Source organism: Amblyomma mixtum, chromosome 10 (assembly GCF_055824585.1).
Source record: "Amblyomma mixtum isolate Tamu chromosome 10, ASM5582458v1, whole genome shotgun sequence".
Lineage (NCBI taxonomy): Eukaryota > Metazoa > Arthropoda > Arachnida > Ixodida > Ixodidae > Amblyomma > Amblyomma mixtum.
In genome coordinates this window covers 10,335,315-10,360,279 of record NC_143021.1, presented here as the reverse complement: position 1 = coordinate 10,360,279, position 24,965 = coordinate 10,335,315, and the positions used below count along the sequence as shown (strand labels likewise).

The 24,965-nt window shown below is 53.7% G+C and overlaps 1 protein-coding gene and 1 long non-coding RNA gene across 2 annotated transcripts in view; one reads left to right on the top strand and one right to left on the bottom strand.

Annotated features, from left to right (window-relative positions):
- The window catches only part of LOC149325119 (uncharacterized), a 48,737-nt gene extending 24,849 nt beyond the window's left edge, over positions 1-23,888 (top strand). The window contains exons 2-3 of the mRNA XM_089563545.1: positions 2,498-2,613; positions 23,623-23,888. Of these exons, the coding sequence (XP_089419671.1) occupies positions 2,498-2,613; positions 23,623-23,717 (211 nt within the window). The 3' untranslated portion in view covers positions 23,718-23,888. The remainder of the gene's footprint in view (positions 1-2,497; positions 2,614-23,622) is intronic.
- Positions 23,762-24,666, bottom strand: LOC149325118 (uncharacterized). Its single transcript, XR_016286301.1, has 2 exons — positions 24,285-24,666; positions 23,762-23,887 (listed from the first exon to the last, which is right to left on the bottom strand). It is a non-coding gene; the product is annotated as an uncharacterized LOC149325118 (long non-coding RNA).
- Positions 24,667-24,965: the final 299 nt, after the last annotated feature.

The following is a 24,965-nucleotide window of genomic DNA, read 5'->3' as shown; positions in this document are numbered from 1 at the left end:
GGTGTCCGCTACTGTCTCTCTCATTAAGGTTATGATGGCAATGGCTGCTGAACAGATTTGTATACAACTTTTCGGCTATTTTACTATCTTATTCATATTTTTTTTATTTAAAGTGTTTGCCATTAGGCATAATGTACAAGGGAGAGAAAGTTATAAGAAGGAATGTAAACAAGCCTCGCTTAAAAGTGGCAAAAGTTCACGATAAAGCGATTATCATGGGTCCACTTGCGATAGTCATCTGCAACGTCCCATCGCAGGCCTACCTTCTTTAGGAAGCGTCTTCTCACGAAAGCTGTAGCCGGGCAAGTCCACAGCAAGTGTTTTTCGTCACACTGGTCTGGCGCAGCACCACAATGGGGACACTTGTCAGTCACTTGGAAACGTTTGTCACGCCACCGATGATGCACAGAAGGAGTCAAAGCTGCTCCTGCCCGAATCCATAGTCATAATGTGTACATCTGATTTTTGCCTCACTTTTTCCTATACCTAGTTGCCTATGCCTATTCATACTGCGAATTACATTGCCCTCTTTATCTCTTAGCGCACACATCTGGCTTTTATTTGCCATGTCCAGTGGTGGCTTAAAATCCTGAGCGGAGCAGATGAACGCTGGGCAGGTATGATGCATGTAAATGGTGTTGTCAGGAAAGGGACACGTCAGAGTCCACGTTCCGATGGGAAGCGGTCACAATCTGCATCACCTATTGAAATACGTGCAGTATGTTCTGTGGGATACATTGGTATCCTTCATCGTACCCGCGCCAGAGGCGAACGCGTGGAGTCACGAGACGCGCACGCGCGCCGCCGGGAATGTGGAGAGAAGGCACTCCGGCTACTCTCCCCGTTCTCAACAATGACGTCACGTCACGACAACGCACTGGCCCCGTAGGAAAGGGGTGAATACCTTACCTTCGGCGCAAACGGTTGCCCCAAGCGAGGAATGCCCGAGGGGTTAAAGGATTCTAGGATTCTAGGTTTTTGCGAAAAACATAAGTTGATCACACCCAGTCAACATGGATTTAGGAAATTACACTCCACTGAGGCCGCTCTTCTTACACAGAAGGAGCTGATTTTAGAATCTTTCGAACACAAAGAACTAACACTAGGCATTTTTATAGATTTTTCTAAGGCGTTCGATCGCGTTAATCACGAAACCTTATTACTAAAACTAGACAGATATGGCTTCCGAGGTTGTTTATAGTATCATTAAATCATATTTAGAGGCCCGTTTTCAGCAGGTTGTGATTGATAACACACTATCTGACCCCAAGCATATATTGCTGCCGGCGTACCCCAGGGTAGCATACTCGGACCGCTACTTTTTAATCTCTACATTAATGATATTGTAAGCATTGACCCTAACACAACTTTTGTTATCTACGCTGATGACAGCAGCCTATTTTTCAGGGCACCATGTGTATCGAGTCAGGAAGTATATGCTACGAGCTGCCTACGTTCGCTACACCACCGGTCACTTTCCAATTCGCTGAATATCAATATAAGCAAAACAAAAGCTGTGCTTTTTGGACCCCGTTATAAGTCTGTTTCTGAGTTAACATAATCAATCGGTTCATCAAAAATACACGTCTCCTCTTCCGTTAAAAGCCTTGGTGTCACATTCCACGAGAACTTATCTTGGGATGTTCATGTTGATAATACAGCTGCCAAAATTTCAACAGTAGTAGGTATCCTGTCCAAATTTCGGTACTACTTTCCACAATGCATAAAAAAAACTTTTGTACGACTCTTTGTTCACCAGTGTTATAACTTATTGTTTTTTAGTCTGGGGTACAACCACTGTCTCCAATATTACAAAACTCCATGTACTACAGAAAAAAGCAGTTCGTGCAATTAACAACATTCCAAATGATGCACACACCAAACCTGTCTTTGAGGCATTACACATTGTACCTATTGTGCAACTGTACTCTGCCCTGCTGCGCAAAAAGTACACATCAAATATTAATCAAGGAACTGCATTCCTCGCTGATTTGTCTAGACTAACATGCAGAGAACGCCCCTAATATACGCGCATCGGAGACAACTGGTATTTACCGCGAACGCGAACTAACTACGGCAGACAAATGCTGTCCTATAATATCCCGTCCATTTTAAACAATTTGTGAAAAACTGTAATTAGTGAAGAGTATACAGTTTCTTTCTTTAGTGTACTAACTCAGCCTGCTGTTATGCCTTCCCTCTTTACGTGATATGTTTGATGGTTATGTGTTTTTGATGCCCTGAACGTGTTTATTTTCGATGCAATGTGCTTTTGTTTTAATTATGTCACAGGCATAACATATAAAGTACCGTTGTGCGATTGTGGGTTTTTGTGCACAATGTAGTTGCTGTAGGGGGCGGGGACCTCCGTCAAGCCTCTATAGGCTTTTTGTCCCCGCTCCCCACTTCCTTGATGTGAAAATAAACCTGATTGATTGATTGATTGATTGATTGATTGATTGATTGATTGATTGATTGATTGATTGATTGATTGAAGGGAGGAGCTCGCGGCGGGAAAGCTCTCTCTTGCAGCGGTCCTCCTTCGAGCTGTCCCGACGGACCCCATCCTGCCCGCGACCCCCGGGCGACCCAGCGCCGATCGACGACGCCTTGGTGAGCTACTGAACCTTATTTTATCGGATAGAGCATTCTTCCGCAGTGTGCTTTACCTCGCGTTAGGACAATAAACTATTTCCTAGCGTGCTCTGCCGTTGCCTATTTCGTCCGAACCTGCCGTGGCTGCAACCCTGCGCCACGGGTTGGGAAAACGTGTCGCGTACGTGTAACGCCTGCGTGTAGCCGGCACGGAAGCTCGCCTTTCCGGCCGGCTGGAGGCAGAGTGACCCCATATCTTGTCGCCCGAACGTGGGGCGAACTAGGCAGTTGAGCAGTGTACTTTGCTGGAGCGAACGACTGTCGTCGCCCTGACAAAGGATGGCAGCGGATAGGCCTGACTTCTAGTCTTTGTTCATGCTGTCAGATATAGCGGCACAGAACCACGGCTCCCTACTTTACTTGCCTTTGGAAGGTGTAAATCTTGAGTGTTCCACGCGGAATAGCCGAGTTGCATCCCCTGACTCGTTGGCAGGACTTAGACCTGGTACGGGGGGCTCCACATCGGGCACCTCACCGCTCCGTGGTGCGAACAATGAGGCACCTAGGCCTCATCATTCGAAGCCATCAGCGGCTGCGCCCAACTCCGGGGGCGTTAGTCCGCAGTCATCCGAGGTGCTCTTGCATAACGCGATGCAAGTAATGCAGAGTTTGGCGGGTATTTTGGAAAACAATTTCCAGGCCCCGGCCCAGGAACCACGTGTTAAAATAGACTTCCCTACCTACACGGGGCACCATGAGAGAACGGGGGCATATGAGTACCTCGACCGTCTGCTGCATTATCAGCAAGTGACAGGAATCGCAGACGTCGAAATGCTCGCGCGTGTTTTGCCTGTTTCTTCGACGGAACAAGCGGCGGCCCGCTGATACCGACTAACCGGCAACCGAGCGAGGACAATAGAGGAGTTTAGCGCAAGCTTCCGCGACGAATTCCTTCCTGCAAACTACGAGTGGCATTTCAGGAGAGAGCTGGAGCTCCGCACCCAGCACCCCGATGAGTCTCTGTATATACGTCCGAGCGATGACCGAACTTTATCGAGTCGCTGACTCCCGCGCCACGAACACGGAGAAAGTTGAGCGTGTCACAATACAAGCGCACCCTACTTTCGCGGCCTACCTGAAAGGAGGCAGGTTTAGAGATTTGGATGAGCTAGCTGCTGAGGCGAAGCGCATGCAGGGAGACATCATCTCTGGGCGAGCGTATACCGGCCACCGCTACCCGCATCGCAGTCACTCGAGCCGCGCTGGGCGTGGAATGGCAGCTCAGCGCGCAGTCCGTCCAGAGCTGAAGCGACAGCACGGTTGGCTGACCAGCGTGTCCCAAGGGGCTGGGAATTGTCTGACAGCGCTTTAGACCCATTCAGCTACGCGTTGCGAACAGCACACGCTGGGAATCCAAACATCTTTTCGCAGACACCATGTTCGGGTTTCGCCCACACAGATCTAGCACAGGATCTCCTGCTACAACTCAATCGGGCTGTCCTCGACCCCGTCGAATGCCCCCACAATGACAAGGTCGTACTCACCTTGGATTTGAAGGAAGCATTCGACAACGTTACCCACGGGATCATTCTCACCCACCTCTCTGGAACGCCGACATCGCTCGGAGCGAGCGGACGCATCTTATATGCGGTCTGCGATTTTCCGGCGATTTCACCAGTTTCCGGCTATTTACAGCCACCAATTTTTCACAGGACGGCCCACCACCCATCCGGCGTCACCTGTGGGACTTTTAACCACTTTCAGGCGAGTGTCTTCAACTTTACGGCCGATTTGCGGCCACGCCCGACAGCGGGAGCTAGGCCTAACGGCTCAGCACGCCTAGTGCGTGCTCTGCTCCCACCAGCGGCGGCGACGCCCGCTTCGCCTCGACGGCGCTTCCCTGCATTTAAAGATGCAGTACACAGTCACCGGCACGGATGTTACCGCCGCGGAGCTGGCCGATGGCACTTGGACGGCGCTCGAAATGCTACGCCGCTACAGACACCCGCCACCACCGGCAACGCCGCCGGCCAACACCCAAACGCCCGCAGCCACCACTGTCCTGTCAGAACAACGACCCCGCGGCCGTCCACCACCGCCGACTAAAAGACGACCACTTCCTCGCCTGCCTACAGAGGACTATAAAATTGTCTTCCGACTGCAAGGTACCGTCGACCTCAACGCAGTCGGCCCGGCCAAATTGGCGATGGCCATCTACAACGCCGCCAAGATCGACGGCCGCCTTGCAATCACCGCCGACCAAGTCCGCATCCACCCCACAAGCAACACTGTCACCATCAGCACACCGGACAAAGAACGGGCGTTCCTGTATGCTAAAATACAAACTTTAACCATTGACTGCAATGCCATCCGGGTGGCCACGTACGCCCCAGCCCCCGATAACTCCGTTCGAGGAATCATATACAGAGCCTACAGTCACGAGACCGACACTGAGATCCTCGCTGAGCTCCAAGCTCGAAACCCCGATCTCCCCGTAGTAGCCGCACGCCGCATGGGCCGCACACGACATTTCGTGGTGACTATCGCCAATGCCAAGCTACCCCGCTACGTGAGGTATCTCGGCTTCACTTTTGAGGTGTTCCCCTACAAAAGCCGTCTGGAGGCATGCTTCAACTGCCGGAAGCTAGGCCACAGGGCGGATGTGTGCCCCCACCCGCGACAACTAACCTGCCGACGCTGTGGCGCAGCCCATGACCCTCCTCCAGCTGGCCAACCGTCCACGCGCCAAGCCTCATGCATCGTCTGCAAAGGTGCCCACCCTACAGGCAGTAGAAGCTGCAAATACCGGTTCACGTCCTCCACTCGGCCCAAGTCTTCCCCGTCGGTCACTGACACCGATACCGGCTGCAACTCGGCAAACCCCGGACGCCAGTCCCGGTCCCGAGACCGCAAACGCGGCGACCACAACCTACTGCGGGACGGCTCCTTCCCCCGCTTGGCAGCGACGGCAGCGACAGCCCTTCCAGCCGCACTCGCAGCCGTTCCACATCCGCCTCACGCAGCTCTCGGGCCAGCTCTTAAGCCCGGCCGGAGACCAAAGCAGCCAAACAAGTTGGATGGAAGACTCCTGCACAAGTCACCGCTTCTCCACCAGATTCACAGGTAAGGGAGCTGGCAGACATGGTCAAGGAACTACAGCTACAATTAGCCAAAGCAAACGCTAAAATTCATAGCCTAGAATCAGCACAGGCAAACCCCAAATTGCAACCGCAGCAGGTGGCTCACGCTCCCACATCCGACCCTGTAGGTGATCCACGCATAGACACTGAGCAGTCTAAGCGCACGAAGCGTAAAGCACCTCCCCCCTCCTCACAAGCAGACATAGATGCCAAATTCGAGGCAGCTGATGCGCGAATGGCCCAATTCGAGGGCGCCCTCCTTCGACTCGCCCCTACCATTGACCGTCTAGTAGAAAGCTGCGCCACAATGGCAGCCAACATCCAAACCCTTCATGCCAGACTCGATACCCTCACAAATCCCCCGACATCAGCAACCCCCCTGAAGTCGACAACCCCTCCTAACTACCCAGCACCCATTATTGTCGCCACATCGGAGAGTGCAACCGCCCGCTCACGTGCAGGCGGTATTCTTAAATCACCCGTCGCGCTATCACAGCGCCCCGAACCCTACGGGAAACGCGATGGCTAGCTCCCCCTTCACAGTTTGGCAATGGAACTGCAGGGGCTTCAAGGCGAAGCGGCGAGCCTTGGAGCACACCCTGCAGGCCCAGCCGCACACCCCCCATATCATCGCACTTCAGGAAACATACATGGACACGAAACTTACCAGCTACGCCGCATATAACCAACAATCGACACCAGACCACCGGCCCAACACCGCCATCCTGGTCCACCGAAATTTAGCAGCTAATCATATAGACCTTAGTTACCCCGAGGTTCCGCACACTTTCGTACAGGTCCTACCGAACAATCGCTCGCAAGCCCCGCTCCACATCCTCAACGTCTACAGCCCCCCTAGCGACAAAAGCACACGAGTGGCAACCCTCGTTCGTAAGGCCTGCGCGACTGCACAAACAGGGATGCTACTCATCTTAGGTGACTTCAACGCGCCGCATACCGAGTGGGGCTACCCCCGCAAAGCATGCGGTCGTAAGGGAGCCAAATTGTGGGAGACAGCCCGAACACTGGGCCTGACACTACTCCTAGACCCCGACAGGCCTACTCGCATTGGAAACAGTGTCACACAGGACAGCTGCCCCGATCTCACTTTCACCCGCAACATCCCAGACGCACGCTGGGAAAACCTCGGCATGAACATAGGTAGCGACCACTATGTTCTCAGCACAACCTTCACGGCTACACACAGCAAAGCCCCCAACCGAACAATCAGGCACACTAACTGGGACGCCTTCCGATACGTGCGCTCCAAACGCACTTCGGCCCCCATAGACGACCTGGACGCATGGACAAACTCGCTTCTCGAAGACACCGCCAATGCCACCTCCACGACTACCCAGAACGAGGATGGCCCCTCTCCCGACGCCAAACTCATACACATGTGGGAGGCCCAGCGCAGCCTTAGGGCTCTCTGGCTCCGCCAAAAACACAATCGACCCCTCAAGCTCCGTCTCGTTCGCCTCGAGCGAGAGATCGAAGCTTACTCCGTCAAACTGAGTCAGGAGCAATGGCATCAAACCTGCGACCGTCTTAACGGCCAGTTAGGATGCAAAAACTCGTGGTTCTTGCTCAGACATCTACTGGACCCAACTCACACCAAATCCACATCTCACAAGAACCTCACCCGTGTCATACACGCTTTTCAGGGAACAAATGAGGAACTCCTCGCTACCTTGAAAGACAAATACATCAATACTTCCACTGAAATTCCCATCCCTTCAGGATACACGGGTGCTCAGAACACCAACATGGACGCCGACATCACGGCAGGAGAAATCCGCGCCGCCCTCAACCAGATTAAAACCACCGCGGCCGCTGGCGACGACCACATAACCAACAAGATGCTTCGTAACCTCGAAGATCAGTCCGTCGAGGCACTCACGGACCTCTTCAACCAACACTGGCATGAGGGTCGCCTTCTAGACACTTGAAAGCATGCCAAAGTGATTTTCATACCTAAGCCAGGCAAACGACTCGAGCTGGGCAACCTTCGGCCCATCTCCCTCACGTCCTGCCTGGGAAAGGTCATGGAACACGTCATACTCAATAGACTCCACACTCACGTAGACCAAGAGGACCTTTTCCCCCCACTATGATCGGCTTCAGAACCGGCTTCTCCACTCAAGACATTATGTGGCAAATCCAACACGACATCCTCGATCCGAGACCCATCCGAGCTACACGAACCATCCTAAGCCTAGATGTCAGCAAGGCTTTCGAAAACGTGTCACATCCTGCAAACCTCTCACAAATGAATGTAGGCACTCGCACTTACAACTATATCGCCGACTTTCTTCATAACCGTACAGCAGAACTTCACATTGCAGACCTCCACAGTGTATCAGGCACGTATATGACGGTGCCTCTCTGTCGCTGACATGCGCGGTGCGAGCTGCCTGTTATCACTAGCGGGCTATATAATCGGCACGCTTCAATAAACACACGTTCTTCTTGTTCTGGACATCATGCTGTTGCCACGTTCTTTCCAACACGGATACATGGTGTCAGAAGTGGCTAAGACGATCTAGCTACACCGACGGCGGACGAAGCATGGAACGGCTGGTCGCACCGGAACGGCTGCGTCTGGCAGGGAGTGTCTCGGCATCATGGAAGCGTTTCAAGCAGAAATTTGAGATTTTCCTGCAAGCGTCGGCAGTCAAGGACCAACCGAGAAGTGAGGCTTCGAAAGCTGCGCTCCTGCTGAGCATCGCCGGTGACGAGGCACTCGATGTGTTCAACAATTTTAAGTTCGAGTCGGGCGAGAACAAGGATGACTACAGCACCTTGATAGGAAAGTTCGACGCCTACTGCACAGAGGTGAGCAACGAGGTGCATGAGCGGTACCTTTTTCGCACGAGGAACCAAGCGGAAGGAGAGCCATTCGAAAAATTTTTACGTGACCTGAAGAAGCAAGTTTCACAATGTAACTTTGGGACGTTACACGACTCAATGGTAAGAGACCAGATCGTCTTTGGTACCAACAGTCCTAGGTTACGGGAGAAGATGCTTCAAGAGAAAGGATTAAAGCGGAGGAGATGTGCAAAATTGCAGAATCAGTAGCACAACAAAAAGAGGTGTGGCGTAAAGAAGAGAGTTGTGTGGATTTTGTTTCAAGGCGGCGCACAGACTTGCAGCATGCACAGAGTAAAGAGCCCAAGTGCGACGGGGAGCAATGGCAGTGTAGAAAGTGTAATCGCAAGCACAAACCGAAGCAATGCCCAGCATTTGGTAAAAGGTGCTACGTGTGTGGTAGGTTTCACCACTTTGCTGTCTGCTGTAGGAAGTCAAAAGAAGTGAGCGAAGTCGACACACTTCCGGAGAACGACTTTGACGTACTAGACGTAGGAATTAAAAGTGGCACGAATGAGTGGACTGTAAATGCTGAAGTCGGCGGTCAGGAAATTGCCTTCAAAATAGACACAGGGGCGCAAGCGAGCCTCTTACCGCTTTCAGTCTATCGAAAACTGCCATCAGCTGGAGCACAGTACTAACGGCGGCGTTATTACGTGCTTTGGGACAGTGTCGGAAACTGTACGCGTTGGAAATTCCCACACGGTAGTGAAGCTTTTCATTGTGAAAAACGGTCGTCAGCCTATACTCGGACTGGACGCCAGTGAAGCTTTGGGACTGGTTCAGCGTGCCGTGAATGTTATAAATATGCCTCCTAAACATGGTTCTCTCAAGAATTATAGGCATATTTTCGAAGAACTTGGTTGCTTGAAGCAGCCATATCACATGGTCCTGGAACCTGGAGCAGTACCAATCGTGCAGCCAGCCCGCCGGGTGCCTTTGGCGCTGGAGGAGCCTCTCAAAAAGGAACTCGAAAGAATGGAACGAGCCAACATCATTGTGAAAGTGAATGAGCCTACTGACTGGGTAAGTCCACTGGTTGTCGTCAAGAAAAAAGATGGCGGTTTGCGAGTTTGTTTGGATCCCAGGCAGATCAATCGGCACATTAAGAGGCAGCATTTTCCCCTCCCGAGACGAGAAGACTTGGAAGCTAAGTTGGCGGGCGCGAAGTACTTCAGTTGCTTGGATGCTAACTCGGGGTACCACCAGATACCGCTAGACGAAGAAACATCAAAGATATGTACTTTCTCGTCACCTTTTGGGAGGTACCGATTTTTGCGGTTGCCGTTTGGAATATCATCTGCACCGGAAGTGTTTCACCAAACAATGACGAGGAATTTAATCAGTGCGCTTAACTAATCCCTGTTGCTGCAACTGTTTTTGTTTGTTCCCGCGAAAAGATGTATCAGGCACGTATATGACGGTGCGTCTCTGTCGCTGACATGCGCGGTGCGAGCTGCCTGTTATCACTAGCGGGCTATATAATCGGCACGCTTCAATAAACACACGTTCTTCTTGTTCTGGACATCATGCTGTTGCCACGTTCTTTCCAACACGGATACACACAGCGAGAAGATCACACTAGGCACCCGAGGAACACCACAAGGAGCAGTCCTATCTCCGTTCCTTTTCAACACTACAATGAGAGGCCTCCCTCCGCTCCTGGAAGAGATACCTCACATTAAACACTCAATATATGCCGATGACATTACCCTGTGGACCAACTCTGGCTCTGACGGGGAAATCCAAAACTCCCTCCAAACAGCAATCAATAAAGTACACTCCTTTGTACAGGCGAACGGGCTCACATGCTCCTCCACGAAGTCCGAATTACTAGTCATCAGGGACAGACGAGCTCGCCTGCCCGTCCCCGACCCGGAAGAACCTATTGTGCTTCAAGTCGACACACATCCCATACCTCCGGTCCGCACCATCCGCGTTCTGGGTATGTTAATACAGAACAGCACGCAAAACTCGGAGGCCATTCAGCGCCTCCGCACCACAGCCAATCAGATCAACGGCCTTATCCGCCGCATCAGCACCCGCCGCAGAGGGATGAAGGAGGATGACCTCTGTCGGCTCACGCAAGATTTCCTCATTAGCAGGATAGTCTACTCCTACCCCTACTACCACCTCCGCCGGAAGGACGAGGAAGCTGTGAACAGCATTATACGTTCAGCGTACAAAGCGGCACTGGGGCTACCTCAGTACGCCAGCACACAGCACCTCCTCCAACTCGGCATCTACAACACGCTCACAGAACTCATAGAGGCACACAAGACCGCCCAAATCCACCGCCTCTCCCGCACTAAACACGGGCGGCTCATACTTGACCGTCTCAACATCAACCCCATAGGCGACGTCCACCCCACGACGCCCATTCCGATAGGGGTCTATAGCCGCCTATTTATAAAACCAATCCCCAAAAACATGCTACCTGGCCGCCATGATACGCGCCGTCAGCTGAAGGCCCAAGCACTAGATGCCACATACCTTGCCGACGAACACGCAATAGTAGTAGTAGTAAAAGACTTTTAATCGACCATAATTAACAGGCCGAGCATTTCGACCGTCTGGGCGACCAGAAGCCGCTGTTCTTCTTCCCCTTCAGCGCCAAGCCAGTCGAGCCAGGTGGTGATGGATAGAGAGGGTGGGGGGAAGGAACCCGACTGCTGAGCAGCCGGGCAATAGAATAGGCAATGGGCCAGGTCCGCATAGATACAGGGGCAGTTGGGACAGGAAGGGTCCGATCGATAGCGATAGAGGAAGAGGCGGGACGGGGTGATAACTGCATTTATCTGAATGTGCCGAAGAAGGCGAGACTCCGGCACCGTGAGTGATGGATGAGGGGGAGGGTAAAGGCGTTTGTCGAGGCGGAGCTCAAGGTAGACCTCTTTTATGGTGCGGCGAAGGGTGAGTCTCCCACCGTCCTCCGAGGGCTTGGGCCAGGGGATCAACGGAATATACGTAGATGCTGCACGGCAAAATGCAAACACATACGTGGCTTGTGCAACCACGCCACAGTCTACTCTCGTCACCGCCGCCACAGTAGTAGTTCACTCTCCGACAGCGGCAGAAGAAACCGCCATCGCGCTGGCCATCGCCGACCCACGTACGCGCACAGTCCTCAGCGACTCCAAAAGAGCAATACAAAATTACTCGGCAGGTTTTATCTGCCACCCCGCTGCACGCATCTTTCGCGGCTGCACTCCCGACCATAAGATCAACCTGGTCTGGGTACCCGCCCACGCAGGAAACTCTGGAAACGAAGGGGTCGACCGACTAGCCCGAGGACTAACCAACCGGGCGGCCGGCCCCACGGACCCAGACGCTCTTGCCGAGGCTCCCCAGACCTTTGCCTAAATTACCAACCTCTACAGAGAGAGATGCCAGTTCCCGCCTCCACACCCCGACTTGAATCGAGCGCAAGCCACCTTGCTCCGCAGGTTGCAGACACACTCTATCCTTAGCCATTCTAGACTTTCACTCATCACAGACGGGGAATACGACCCCGTCTGCCAAAATTGTTACCAGGGAGAAATCGCCACCCAGCCTCACATCCTCTGGGGTTGCGCGGGAAATCCGCCCCCTCGAACCTTACTGCCAGCTCCCTCCGAAGACGGATGGAACCAACTCCTCAAAAGGCCAGACTAGAGCATCCAACTGGCACTCATTTCGTGGGCCCAGGAAGTCGTCCCCACCTGGGGGCCACACCAAGCCCACCTGCCCTAAATCCCGCCAATCTATGGCAATAAAGTTGTTTCTTTCTCTCTCTCACCCACCTCTCTCAAACTAAATGCGGCAGAAACGCCTTTCAATACATTCGGCAATTTTTTACCGACAGACAACCTTACATTCGAATCCAGGATAAGGAACATGGCCCTTTTCATTTAGGCACCAGGGGTACACCACAGGGTGCGGTGCTCTCTCCCCTTTTATTCAATCTCTCCCCTTTTATTCAATTTTATGCACCTACCGGCCCAGCTGGGCGCTGTCGCCGGTGTGCAGCATGCGCTGTACGCCGATGACATCACCCTCTGGGCCACACAGGGTTGCCTTGGAGACATTGAGACCAACCTGCAGGAGGCGGCGACCATAGTGGACAGTTATGCTCGCCGCTGCGGCCTCCAATGCTCCACCCAAAAGTCTGAATTTGTGCACATACGCCCCTCACCAAAGTGCACAGCTAAAATTTCATTGTCTCTTGAGACAGGTCCAATCCCTGAAAAAATCGAAGTCCGGGTACTGGGGCTCTTTATACATCAAGACAGACGGTCAGAAACAACATTGGCCAAACTCCGTCAGGTCGGGGACCAGGTGGGCCGCTTAGTCTGCCGGGTTTCTAACAAGCGCGGGGGGTTACCATGTAAGGACGCCTTGCGGCTGGCGCATGCATTTGTAACCAGTCGAATTCTATATTCGACTCCATACCTCCACCTGCGGAAGCAAGACGAGGATTCACTCGAAGTCATCCTCCGAAAAATTATTAAGCGGGCTCTGGACCTCCCCGTGAACACCTCCAACAAGCGCCTCCTGGGGCTGGGCATGGTGAATACATTTCGGGAGCTCCTGGAAGCTCACTTGGCCAACCAATACACGCGTCTCTCGAAGACATCGTCGGGTCGCCGCCTCCTTGCCCGACTACACATACAACACACCATTCTCATGGAAGAGCGCGTACGTATTCCATCCCAGTGGAGATGCGCCCTCCACGTACGCCCTCTTCCCGCGAACATGAACCGTGAGGACCATAATGGCCGGCGCCTGGCGCGGGCGGAAGCCCTGGCCCGCCACTATGGATCGAAACCCGGCGCATTCTACGTGGATGCCTCCGGCCCCCACCATGGGGGATGGTACACGGCCGCAGTCGTCCACGAATCCAAAACAGTGAACCGCCTTACTTTCCGAGCCCGTGACATAACACACGCGGAGGAGGTCGCCATTGCTTTGGCTGCATCTCATTCCAATTCAAAAACAATTATTTCCGACTCGCGAGGGGCATGTCGGAACGTCGAGCAGGGCTGGGTACCGTATCTAGCCTACCGCATTCTCCAAAACAGCGTATACACCGGGGACCCCGCTCACCGGCGTATCGTTTGGGCTCCTGCTCACATGGGCCTTGAGGAAAATTAGGCAACTGACGCCGCCGCCCGCGCGCTCTCTCACCGGACATTGCTCTCCGACCCCGACGATCAGGAACTAGAATTCACTCCCGCTTACTCCTTCAAAAGATATTGCTTTACTTTATCAATCTGGCCATGGTCTTTATCTCCACCCGTGTAAAGGTCCCTCAAAGGTGGAGGAGCGGCGTCTGCTTCGCCTGTATACAAATACTTTGCTGTGCCCGGCAGCTCTCAAACACTTCGACCCTTCTTTCTCTGGCAGCTGTCCGCACTGTGCGGAGAAGTCTTCGGACATCTACCACATGGTGTGGGCCTGCCCCTCCAACCCTGCTATTCCCCCTCACCCCAACCCCACCCAGGAGGACTGGGAGGCGATTCTGCCCGGCTGCTCTGACCTGCAGGCCCAACGGGCCCTGGTCGCGCGAGCCCGGGCAGCGGCCGACGCCAGTGTGGTCCCGAACTAGGGACCTCCACCTAGTACTTGTTAGGGCTGGCCCCCTCTGGGTCAGCTCATACCTCACCTCCTGAAGTGTATCTGTAAATAAATGTTTTCCACCACCACCACCGCAGAGCAGAACACACGTAGCCGAGATCGCGAGACCGACACGTGGCCGCACGAGCGGCCCCCGCCGTCCGCACCGCGAGATCGACATGACCGACTGCAACGTGGCGACCAGCGCACAGCCCATCGGAGCCTGGACAACCGTTGCTACCGGCGCGACCAACCGGGGCACTTCGCCCGCGACTGTGGCCGTCTTTCCGTCCGTCGGGAAGACGGCCACAGTCGGGAACACGGTCGGGAAACGGCCAAAGCCGCCGGCAAATGCCCCGCATGGCGGCACCAAAGAGCGATCGATGTTCAGATGTGCCAGAGACGCAGGCCCGTGTGCTCTGCGATGTGAGTGCACGTTAAAGATCCCCAGGTGGTCGAAATTATTCTGGAGACCTCCACTACGGCACCTCTTTCTCTCTTTCTTCTTTCACTCCCACCTTCCTCCCTTCCCTTACGGCGCGGTTCAGGTGTCCGCCGAGATATGTGAGACAGATACTGCGCCATTTACTTTGCTCAAAAACCAATTTACCAGTTTACCTTTACCGGTGATAGACCTCCGACTTTGCGCGGAGTACACAGAGAACCCCAGTTTACTAGCGCCTTTTGCATGTCGCGTAGGAAGTTCTGTTGACTTGCCAGCGCCGTTCATTGAGCTAACGATAGCTCGAAAGAAATTCACCGCGCTACTCGATACAGGAGCAAGCGCTTCTTCGTTTGTTAAACGACCTCCGCGAGAGCAAATTGCGGTTCATTGGTTTGGTTTATGGGGTTTAACGTCCCAAAGCGACTGTGGCTATGAGAGACGCCGTAGTGAAGGGCTCCGGAAATTTCGACCACCTGGGGTTCTTTAACATGCACTGACATCGCACAGTACACGGGCCTCTAGAATTTCTCCTCCAAAGAAATCTTGCCGCCGCGGCCGGGATCGAACCCGCGTCTTTTGGGTCAGCAGCCGAGCACCATAACCACTTAGCCACCGCGGCGGCAAAAATTCCGGTTGAGAGAGTGCGATAGTCGCCTCGCGAGGGAATTCGTCAATCACCAGCATCATCGGCCCCAATTTCGCCACCCACTGATCTGCGAATGTGAGCGCTGCACGCCATCAATTTTTGGCCCGACTACGCCATTTTTCGGGCACCCACGGCCCTTCCTTCTCTCTGTGACCTCTTCGCCTGAGCTAGGCCTCGCTCCGCTGGGAGCTAGGCCTACTCCGACGGACACTTCCGCCACCAACGCCATCATGGAGGTGCAGGTGCAGGGAGATGTTCTTAACCAGCACGACTACGACCCTAGGGACTGGACGCACCTTCTTAGCGTACCTTCCCGCTCCAAGGACGTCCTTTCAACGACCCGACGCCAGGAGGCCGCATCCTCTGCTACCGGTGCCCCCAAGTCTGCATGCCTTGACAAGTCAGGGCACCTGCAAGCAACGCGCACAGCTGCACAGCGTTCGCGGCAGCAGCCGCCGCTTCCTGCTGAAGACTACAAGATCATTTTTAGGTCACGAGGCGGGCTGCAGCGGGACCTTCTTCCACCCCGACAACTACGGGAGGCCATCCTCCAAGTGGCGTCACAGCTTCAGGAGCCAACGCGTCCCCAAATCAGGGTACACCCCGTAAACAATACGTGCACTGTAAGCACGCCCCTAAAAACTGACGCGCTTGCCTTGGTTCGCGTATACAAACATCAAACACCAAGACAAGGACTTCGCCGTCGCAGCTTACATAGCCCCGCCGGATGGAGCGGTACGCGGAGTCATCTCCAATGCGTAATGGAACGAGACCTCGACAGCGCTCCTGCAATACCTCATCACCGGCAACCCAGACGCCCTCTCCGTGGACGCCCGCCGAATGGGCACCACGCGTTCTATTTTAATCACATTCCGCACTGGGCCTGTCCCACGAGCCGTTCTTTATGAAGGAGCCCTCCACAGATGTACACCGTACCGAGGGCATATAGACGCCTGCACGAACTGCCGCGTCCCAGGTCACCGGACGGATGTGTGCATCCAACCAAGATCACATAAGTGTCCCCGCTGCGGGCAGTCACATCCCAAGGAAGATGCGCCCTCATGCACCCCCAGCTGCATTCTCTGCGGAGGCCCTCACATGACCGGAACTGGGAACTGCAAGGCACGGGGCCGTAAACTAGCGTTCCCGAGGAACGCTCTCTCTCTCCCGTCTACATCGCGGCTTTCCCGCTGCGATCAACCCAGCACAGCCAACGGTCGCAGCTCGACGGCTTCCCGGTCTCCTTCCACAACCCGGCAGAATGACAGCAAGAACGCCTGCGTCTCACCTGGCCAGACCGCGTTTCCGGCAACACCACCCGTCATCCACCACCACCCCAGTCCTCCCAGGCAGATCCCAGAGACCAGGAACTCAAGGCCTTGCGCGACGAGGTAAGCCGCCTTTCCTCCCTCCTAAGCACCCCCTCCCACTCCATGCCCCATCAACCCACACCCCCTATCATTAATCCGACCTCATCACCCGCAGACACTTCGAGCACCCCTCCTGCAAAGAAGCAGCGCACCTCAGACGCCACAACCCATCCCGTGCCCCCAGAAATAGACGCTAAATTAGCAGCACTCGAAGCCAAATTTGACCACAAACTAAAAGAGCTAGACGCCCGCCTCGAGGCCAGATTCAATCATATTGCTGCCACCCTCACCGAAAAACTTGAGCAGCGCATGGACGCTATGCTTACCAAGATGATGGAGCTCTTGGAACATAGCCTTACGCATCGCTTCGCCCAACTTCAAACCCCCTCCACTCCCTCCATCCTACCTCCGCAAGCACAAACCACCTTTCCTGAGCAACACATACCAACTGACGCCCGTCTTACTACCCTCCTCAATCCCCCCACTACCCAATATGGCGGGGGGGAGCACTATCTCCCCATTTTAACTTGTAACTGCCGCGGCTTCCGGGCCAAGCGCGCACCTCTGCAACTTCTCCTTCCCACCATCACACCCACGCCGCACATACTTCTTCTTCAGGAGACTGCACACCGGGCAACCCTCCCCAGTACACATCTACACACTCAGATACCACTAACACACCCAGGGCGTCCACACTCATCCACCGCAGCCTCACCTACAAAACTCATCACCTCACGTCTGAAACGCCCTGCGTGATTACAGAACTTATACATCACACATATTCACTTCCTTCCATATTTATAGCAAACATATATCACCCCCGTCCCTGCCGATGGCCTCGCTAGAATCACTTCTGCGAAAGCTACACCATCTAGCAATGAAACATCCCCTACTCATCGGTGGGGACTTCAACAGTCAGCATACTGACTGGGGATACACAACCACGACACATCGAGGTCGCAGGCTCTGGCTGCTCCTGCAGAACCTCCAACTCACTGTACACAACACGTTTCAGACGCCTACGCGGATCGGCAACAGTGTCAGCATGGACACCAGTCCGGACCTGACGCTGAGCCGCTGTATCCGCGGCGTTACCTGGAACAGAACACAACATACACTGGGCAGTGATCATTACAATATACAAATCACTGTCCCGTACAAACCACCCCGTCACGCAAATACAACACACAAACTCATTAACTGGGGTGCCTTTCTCGCTGCACGCACCGCCCTCCCAGACACACCCATCGCAGACATCGACGCATGGGTGCAGTCACTCCAGCATGACGTTCACCACAACACCCGACACACGCCTAGCCCACCTCTGGGAGGCTTATCACAGCCTCCTGGAACGCTGGAAGGGCACCAAACTCAACATAACGCTTAAAAAGCGGCTGGCCGCGCTGCAGACACAAATCCAACTACACTCTGAGGAGCTCTGCCGATCTAACTGGGGACAGATATGTGACGGCATCGCCGGAAACCTGTCCGGCAAACGCGCATGGCAACTCCTCCGACACCTCATTGACCCCGCACGCACGAAATCAGCAACACAGCACCACGTGACACGCCTCATACATGAACACATTGACGATCCCGATACCCTCCTAGACACACTTCAAACCATGTACACCTCTCCAGGTGCCCCCACACCACTGCCCAACTACACAGGACAAGCAAATCCTACACTCGACACCGACATCACGGAGACGGAAGTCAGAGCGGCCCTCCTGACTCTCCGCGCCAACTCCGCACCTGGTGCAGACCAAATCACAAACTCCATGCTCCGTAATCTGGATGACCAATCGATCACCCACATTACGAAATACTTCAACCAGTGCTGGAGGGAGGGTAACCTTCCGCAGTCCTGGTGCCACGCGAAGGTAACATTCATACCTAAACCCAACAAACCACTTACACTCCACAACCTCCGCCCGATTTCGCTAACCTCATGCCTCGGGAAGCTCCTCGAGCATATTGTGTTAGCGAGACTCACAAGTAACATGGCGGACAACAATCTTTACCTGCATAGCATGCTGGGATTTCGCCCCCATCTATCGGCACAGGACGCCATGCTGCAACTCACACATGACATTTTCGACCCGCTTCTTCCAGGTCACACCAAGGCAGTCTTAGCTTTGGATCTCTCCAAAGCTTTTGATCGCACTGAACATCAGGCGATCATGACTGCTCTATCCCCATTGAATGTGGGTGTGCGCACGTATACGCCTACATTCAAGCATTCCTCTCTGACCGCACAGCTGAGATACACTTCGGCCCTCTGTCTTCCCCCTGCTACACGCTTCAGAGCATGGCACCCCTCAAGGGTCCGTCCTCTCCCCCTTTTTGTTTAACATAACCCTCATCCCCCTCGCCCGAAAATTGGCAACTATTCCCCACCTGAAGCACACTCTTTATGCCGACGATATCACCCTGTGGACCACCCACGGCAGTGACGGCGGCATACAGAACACCTTACAGGAAGCAGCCACACTCACACAAAATTACGCACGGACCATCAGGCTGTCTTGCTCCCCAGAGAAGTCCGAACTCTTCCTCATCCGGCCTAAGAACCACCACTGTCCACTCTCCCCCATTGCCATTGAACTGAATGGCGACCCGGTACCTGAGGTTGGCACCCTCCGTGTATTGGGCCTGCACATCCAGAACGATGGAAAAAACACCACCACCCTCAAGAAACTCAAGCAGGTTGTAGGCGCGATATCGCACCTCATCCGCAGGGTTTCGGGACGTCATAGAGGCATGAAGGAGCGCCACCTATGTCGCCTCATTCATGCCTTTGTCCTCAGTCGTGTGCTGTACACTACCCCATACTTACAACTATCCAAACCTGACATAAACGCTTTGGATGCTTTGATTCGCAAGACATTCAGGGTAGCACTTCATCTTCCCCTCAACACACCCACAGACAGATTGCTGGGCCTCCACAACACGATCGGGGAACTGATGCGGGCCCACCGACAGGCCCAATACATCAGGCTCACACAAACCTCCACAGGTCGGTATATCCTGGACTCCCTCGGAATCAAAATACCGGCTAACGACCCAACCCACCTCGCCATCCCACGAACCCTTCACCGGGAGCTCCTCATCAGGCCGCTCCCGAGGAATATGCACCCGTCCCACCATGAGCAGCGCCGCAGAGCCTGTGCGAAGGCTCTCCATCGAGCATACGGCCCCGAGCGGGACGCCGTGTGGGTGGACGCTGCCTGCACGGGTGATGAAGCGACAGCAGCTGTGGTGGACTCCTCTTTATCCGCCTTCCTCACACTACCTCTCCCTCCAGACACCTCCCCAGAGGCTGCAGAGGAAGCCGCCATTGCACTTGCTATCACCCGCACGGAAGCCCGGCACATTTTAAGTGATTCTAAAACTGCGATTCTAAATTTTGCTCGAGGCCGAGTCCATATCCCTGCTTTTTGCATAGGACTCGCCCGATGCACCCCCGCCCCGCCAAGTGGAGCTGATATGGGTGCCCGCGCACTCCGGGAATCCCGGAAACGAGGCCGCCAACCTTTTAGCCCGAGGTTCTTTAAACCGGGCTCAGGTGGCCTCGGATCGGGGATTCACGAAGGAGCGCATGTACTCATTTAGCGAGCTGACGCAGGCCTACAGAGCCTCACGCCAGTTCTAGCCCCCGCCCCACTCCTCCGTAGATAACAAACAAGCAACACTCTGGCGCAGACTACAGACACTCTCTCCCCTCACCCCTTACCCTAGCCCACTATCATCCCTCCTTCCCCACTCCAGCATGCGCCCTATGCCCAGAACCCTTAGCCTATTCCCTCCACATACTTTCCCTCTGCCCGGCGGACCCTCCCCCGCGGGACCTAGAGAACCTCAAGACCTGGGAGGACTGGGAGACCCTGCTGCGCTCGGAGAACCCGGCCGTGCTGACCATCGCCACCGGCCGGGCTGCCAGTGTTATGGACCTTAGGAACATAAACACTTGAGTGCAGTGGGGTCGTGCGGGGACCCTGGGGCGTGCCCCGAATTCCTGTCACAATAAAGTTTTTCTCTCTCTCTCTCGCCTCGCGAGCGGCACAGCGCAATCAAGCGGTGCAGCTAGGATAGTGGTTCGCTGGCAAAGACGCGTGCGGCGACAACGCCTCGTTCATCTTCCCTGTTTATCCGTTCCTGTAATTCTTGGACGCGACTTCCTAGCCAAGACTGGCATCGTGATAGAGATAAGCAGCGGAGGCTACCGAAAGCGCACGACAAGCGCCTTGAAGCTTTTCGCGAAAGCGCCCGCGGCCCGCAGTCAATTCAGGCTCCGAACGCGGCGCGAGCGGGTGGAGACCGTGAAGAATCACCCGCGCCGGCTCGAGTACCAGCATGCAAGCGGACAAACGCCGTTGTGAGAGGGCCCACAGAGAAGGCTGTCGCGGTAGAAAGCTCATCTGCCGTGCAGGGAAGGGCAATGCACCCCATGTTATCGGAGGTGAACAGCGTATCGGAGAGGGAGAAGGCACGTTTGTCATTTCTGTTCTACGAATTCAACGCGACATTCACGGACCGTCCTGGCCTCACTACACTAGTAAGGCCGAGAATAGCCACGGGTGACGCACTATCTTGGAAGTGCAATCCTAGACCAATTAGCTTGGCGAAGAGAAAAGCAGAAGACAGCGCCTTAGATGAACTCATCGACACTGGCGTTGGTGAGAGGTCTAAAAGCCCTTGGGGCTTTCCGGTAGCCTTAGTTCCAAAGAAAGACGATACGTATCGACTTTGCGTGGACTACCGCAGACTGAATGAGGTTACGAGAAAGGATGCGTACCCTCTACCAACCATTTCTTCTCTAGTGTCCAACCTAGGTGGGGCGAAGTACTTTACAACGCTCGATGCTAGCCGCGGATACTTTCAGGTTGAAATGGATGAGCGTGATAAGCAGAAAACTGCTTTCACTTGTCACAGAGGTCTTTTCCAATTCAAGAGAATGTCTTTTGGCTTGGTAGGAGCACCCGCTACTTATCAGCGCCTAATGGACCGTGTTCTGGGAGATGCGAAGTGGCAACATGCGCTCGTATATTTAGACGACATCGGGGTGTATTCAAAAACGTTCGAGCAACACGTGCGCCACTTGAGGGACATCCTAGAGAGGCAGAGGTCCGGGGGAATCACTTTGAACCCGAAGAAGGCACAGATCGCCGCGACCAGAATAACACTGTTGGAACTCACGATCGACAAAGGCCGCATTCTGCCGTGCGAGGATAAACTCGAGGGTTTGCTGGAGTAATTCCGTCGCCATCAGATCTAGCCGGTCTCAGACGCTTCCTGGGAATGGCGAACTTTTATCGCCGGTTCATACCAGATTGCGCAGCGCTGCATGCACCTTTGACGAAGCTTTTGAAAAAGGGCGATTGCTGGAGTTGGGATCAAGAGCAAGAGGCTGCACTGCGCAACCTCACCAAGGTGCTCGCGGACACGGCTGAGTTGCAGCTACCCGACCTAAACAGGGAGTTTGTGATTCAAACAGATGCAAGCTACCTGGGCTTAGGAGCAGTGTTGCTTCAGGAGCATGAAGGCGTCCTCCGATCGGTAGCGTTCGCGAGCCGTTCATTGACGCCTGCAGAGAGGAACTACTCGATGACAGAGAAGGAATGTCTCGCGATAGTTTTTGCTCTTCGGAAGTTCTACTACTACGTCGACGGGGTGGCATTTGTGATTGAGACTGATCAAATGGCGCTCACCTGTCTGAGACGACTCAGCGAGCCAAGCGGCCGCCTATCGCGTTGGGCCCTGCTGCTGCAGCGTTACGACTTTACCGTGCGCTACCGCAAAGGGAAGAACGCTGTGGCTGACGCACTCTCGCGAGCGCCTGTCCAGAGCGAGGAAGGTCGCGCGACCGACCGCCCGACAGACAGAGAGAGTGAGGCACAGACCCTAGCCGTAGCCGATGTAAGGGACGCGGACCAACCGTTGATGCCGGCAGAGAGCGTGAACGACGTGAACTACGCGAGTTTCGTGGGGATCGCGTTCAGTCGAAAGGAGCTGCTCGAAGCTCAGCAGATGGATCCGTTTTGTCGAAGGGTGTTCGACGGGCTCCGGGAGCCGGACCGCCGCGCACACGGAGACAGCTGGTTTTAAGGCGAAAGCCTTTAATGCCTCATCGTTGTCGACAGAAGGTTGTCAGCAGAGGTGTCGTGCTTTTCTAGTCAGACCAGAAAAAAATCTTCGCACGATGGGATCCGAACCACCATCCATCCGTTCCGCAGCCGAGCATGCATGCTAATGGCTACGCTACTTCCTGCCAACGCATATCTTGTTCTCCTTGTCCAAAACGCTGGAGAGTGCTTGCAGAAAGGCGTAGAATCAGACGGATGCCTCCTAAACGCCCTCCATGCAGTGTGTCCAGCATTTAAGATTCGCAAACAATTGTGTACTTAATTAGCATCTTAACCATACATCTGTGAGGCGTTCAAGATGGTGATACCGCGAGTGCTGAGAGCGGCACTGTTACGCTACGTTCACGACTCGTGCATCGCTGGGCATGCAAGCCAAGCGGCCTCAAGACTTACACCAAGTTGTGTCGCTTTGCTACCTGGCTTGGCACGAAAAGGGACGTAACACCCCAGTAAACCATAAAACGTACCATAGACATCAGCAAGATATTTACGCTGGACATTAGACACCTCCATTAGACATCCATATTAGTACCGTTTACGAAAAATCTACGTACCTACAACATGAAAATTGGGGTCCAGTTCACGTTGTAGGTACGTACTGCAGACATCACGCTCTACATTTATCAGATATTTGTGAACATGTAAGTACGCCCGTCTACGTAGCCTAGACGTCTATATAAAGAGAATATGACTATACATAGATCAATATCCAGGTGAAAATTTCTAACTGGTTCCAGTCCTAGTGTTTTAAGAGACACATTTCCAGACTGGAACCAGCTGCAATACGAGATGCAGCTGACACCTGTTACAATTCCAGATGGAATGGAGACCTACTGCAGCCCAGCCACAGACTTCCCTATGGAGTCGTCCGGACGTCCAAGCACTCCAGCTAGCTCAAATACTGTTGAGTAAGCAAGTACATGGCCATCATGGGAGCCCAAAACACTGCAGATGACTTCCTAGTGCGTCAGTATTTTATTGCGCTCGGCGCTTTCACTGAATCTTCTCGTTGAGCATAATCGTCAGGTTAACAGCTGCGGTGGCATCAATACTCTTCAGCCGAGCCCAATAGGCCAGGGTTGCTGCAAAAGAAAGCACAATTGTTCACTTTTACAGGTGACAAGAGAATGGCACAGCAACCACAACAAACAAACCCAGTAATTTACGCCACTTTTACCGACGCAAGTCTATGAAGCGTGAAAGGTTGCCCTTGCAGCACTAAAAGGCAGTCGTGCTGAGCGGAGTGTGCTTGCACACGCACTTCGGCACACCATCCGAACGCATGCCCACATTTCGGTAGTAGAGGCCAGTTGCATACATCACCAGCCTTTGTTTCAATACACAGCGAGTTTGGCAAAACAGCCAAACGTGTGAGCGTAAAAATATAACGTGCCGATAAATGCGTTAGAATTTCTTCATTACGAACGCAAAAATAGCATAAAATACACTTCAATGAGTAAACTAAGACTGAGTACGCACCAAGAAAGGTCACGATCCCAGCCGGTGAAAACGACTTGTAGTCCTAATTCGTACTGACGGGTCCACTTCGCCGAGTAGTAAAAGCAAGCAAACTGTCTTCCTTCAGCTCCATCAAGGAAAGAACGGTTGAACAATCTCGCCAGCAATAATAAGGGAATAATTAATTCTGTGTCGAGGTTCTTCAAACACAATGTTCCCACGGAACACGATTGAAATCGCACACGCGCTGCGCTCTACCACTGCCGCCATGGCTGAACCTAGCCTCGTGCGGATGTGCGAAACTGTCACATATTTTGTATCGTCTCTTTTTTGTACTTAGTAGCAGGCTTGGTGTGGCATGAAAAATAAGTTAATTATTTTTAAATTGTAGCATATTACTTTTTTCACAGCTGCAATCTCCATGCGCAGTTTGCGCTATTATTGATAAAATACGATACGAACTACAACGCGATGGCGGCTTAGACAATTCACCGCACTTTCCCCGCCGCCGCCTGTCCGCAGCATAGAACAGGCATATGGGCAGCGCATGTAGCATGAAGGCAAGATGACCAATTATCATTAGGGTAACGGGCTGGATTCAGAGAGAATGCAAGTACAGCAGAGAGGATCAGGGCAGGTGGGCAGATGAGGTTCGGAAGTTTGCTGGGATAAGGGGGCCGCCGCTGGCACAGGGTTAACGGA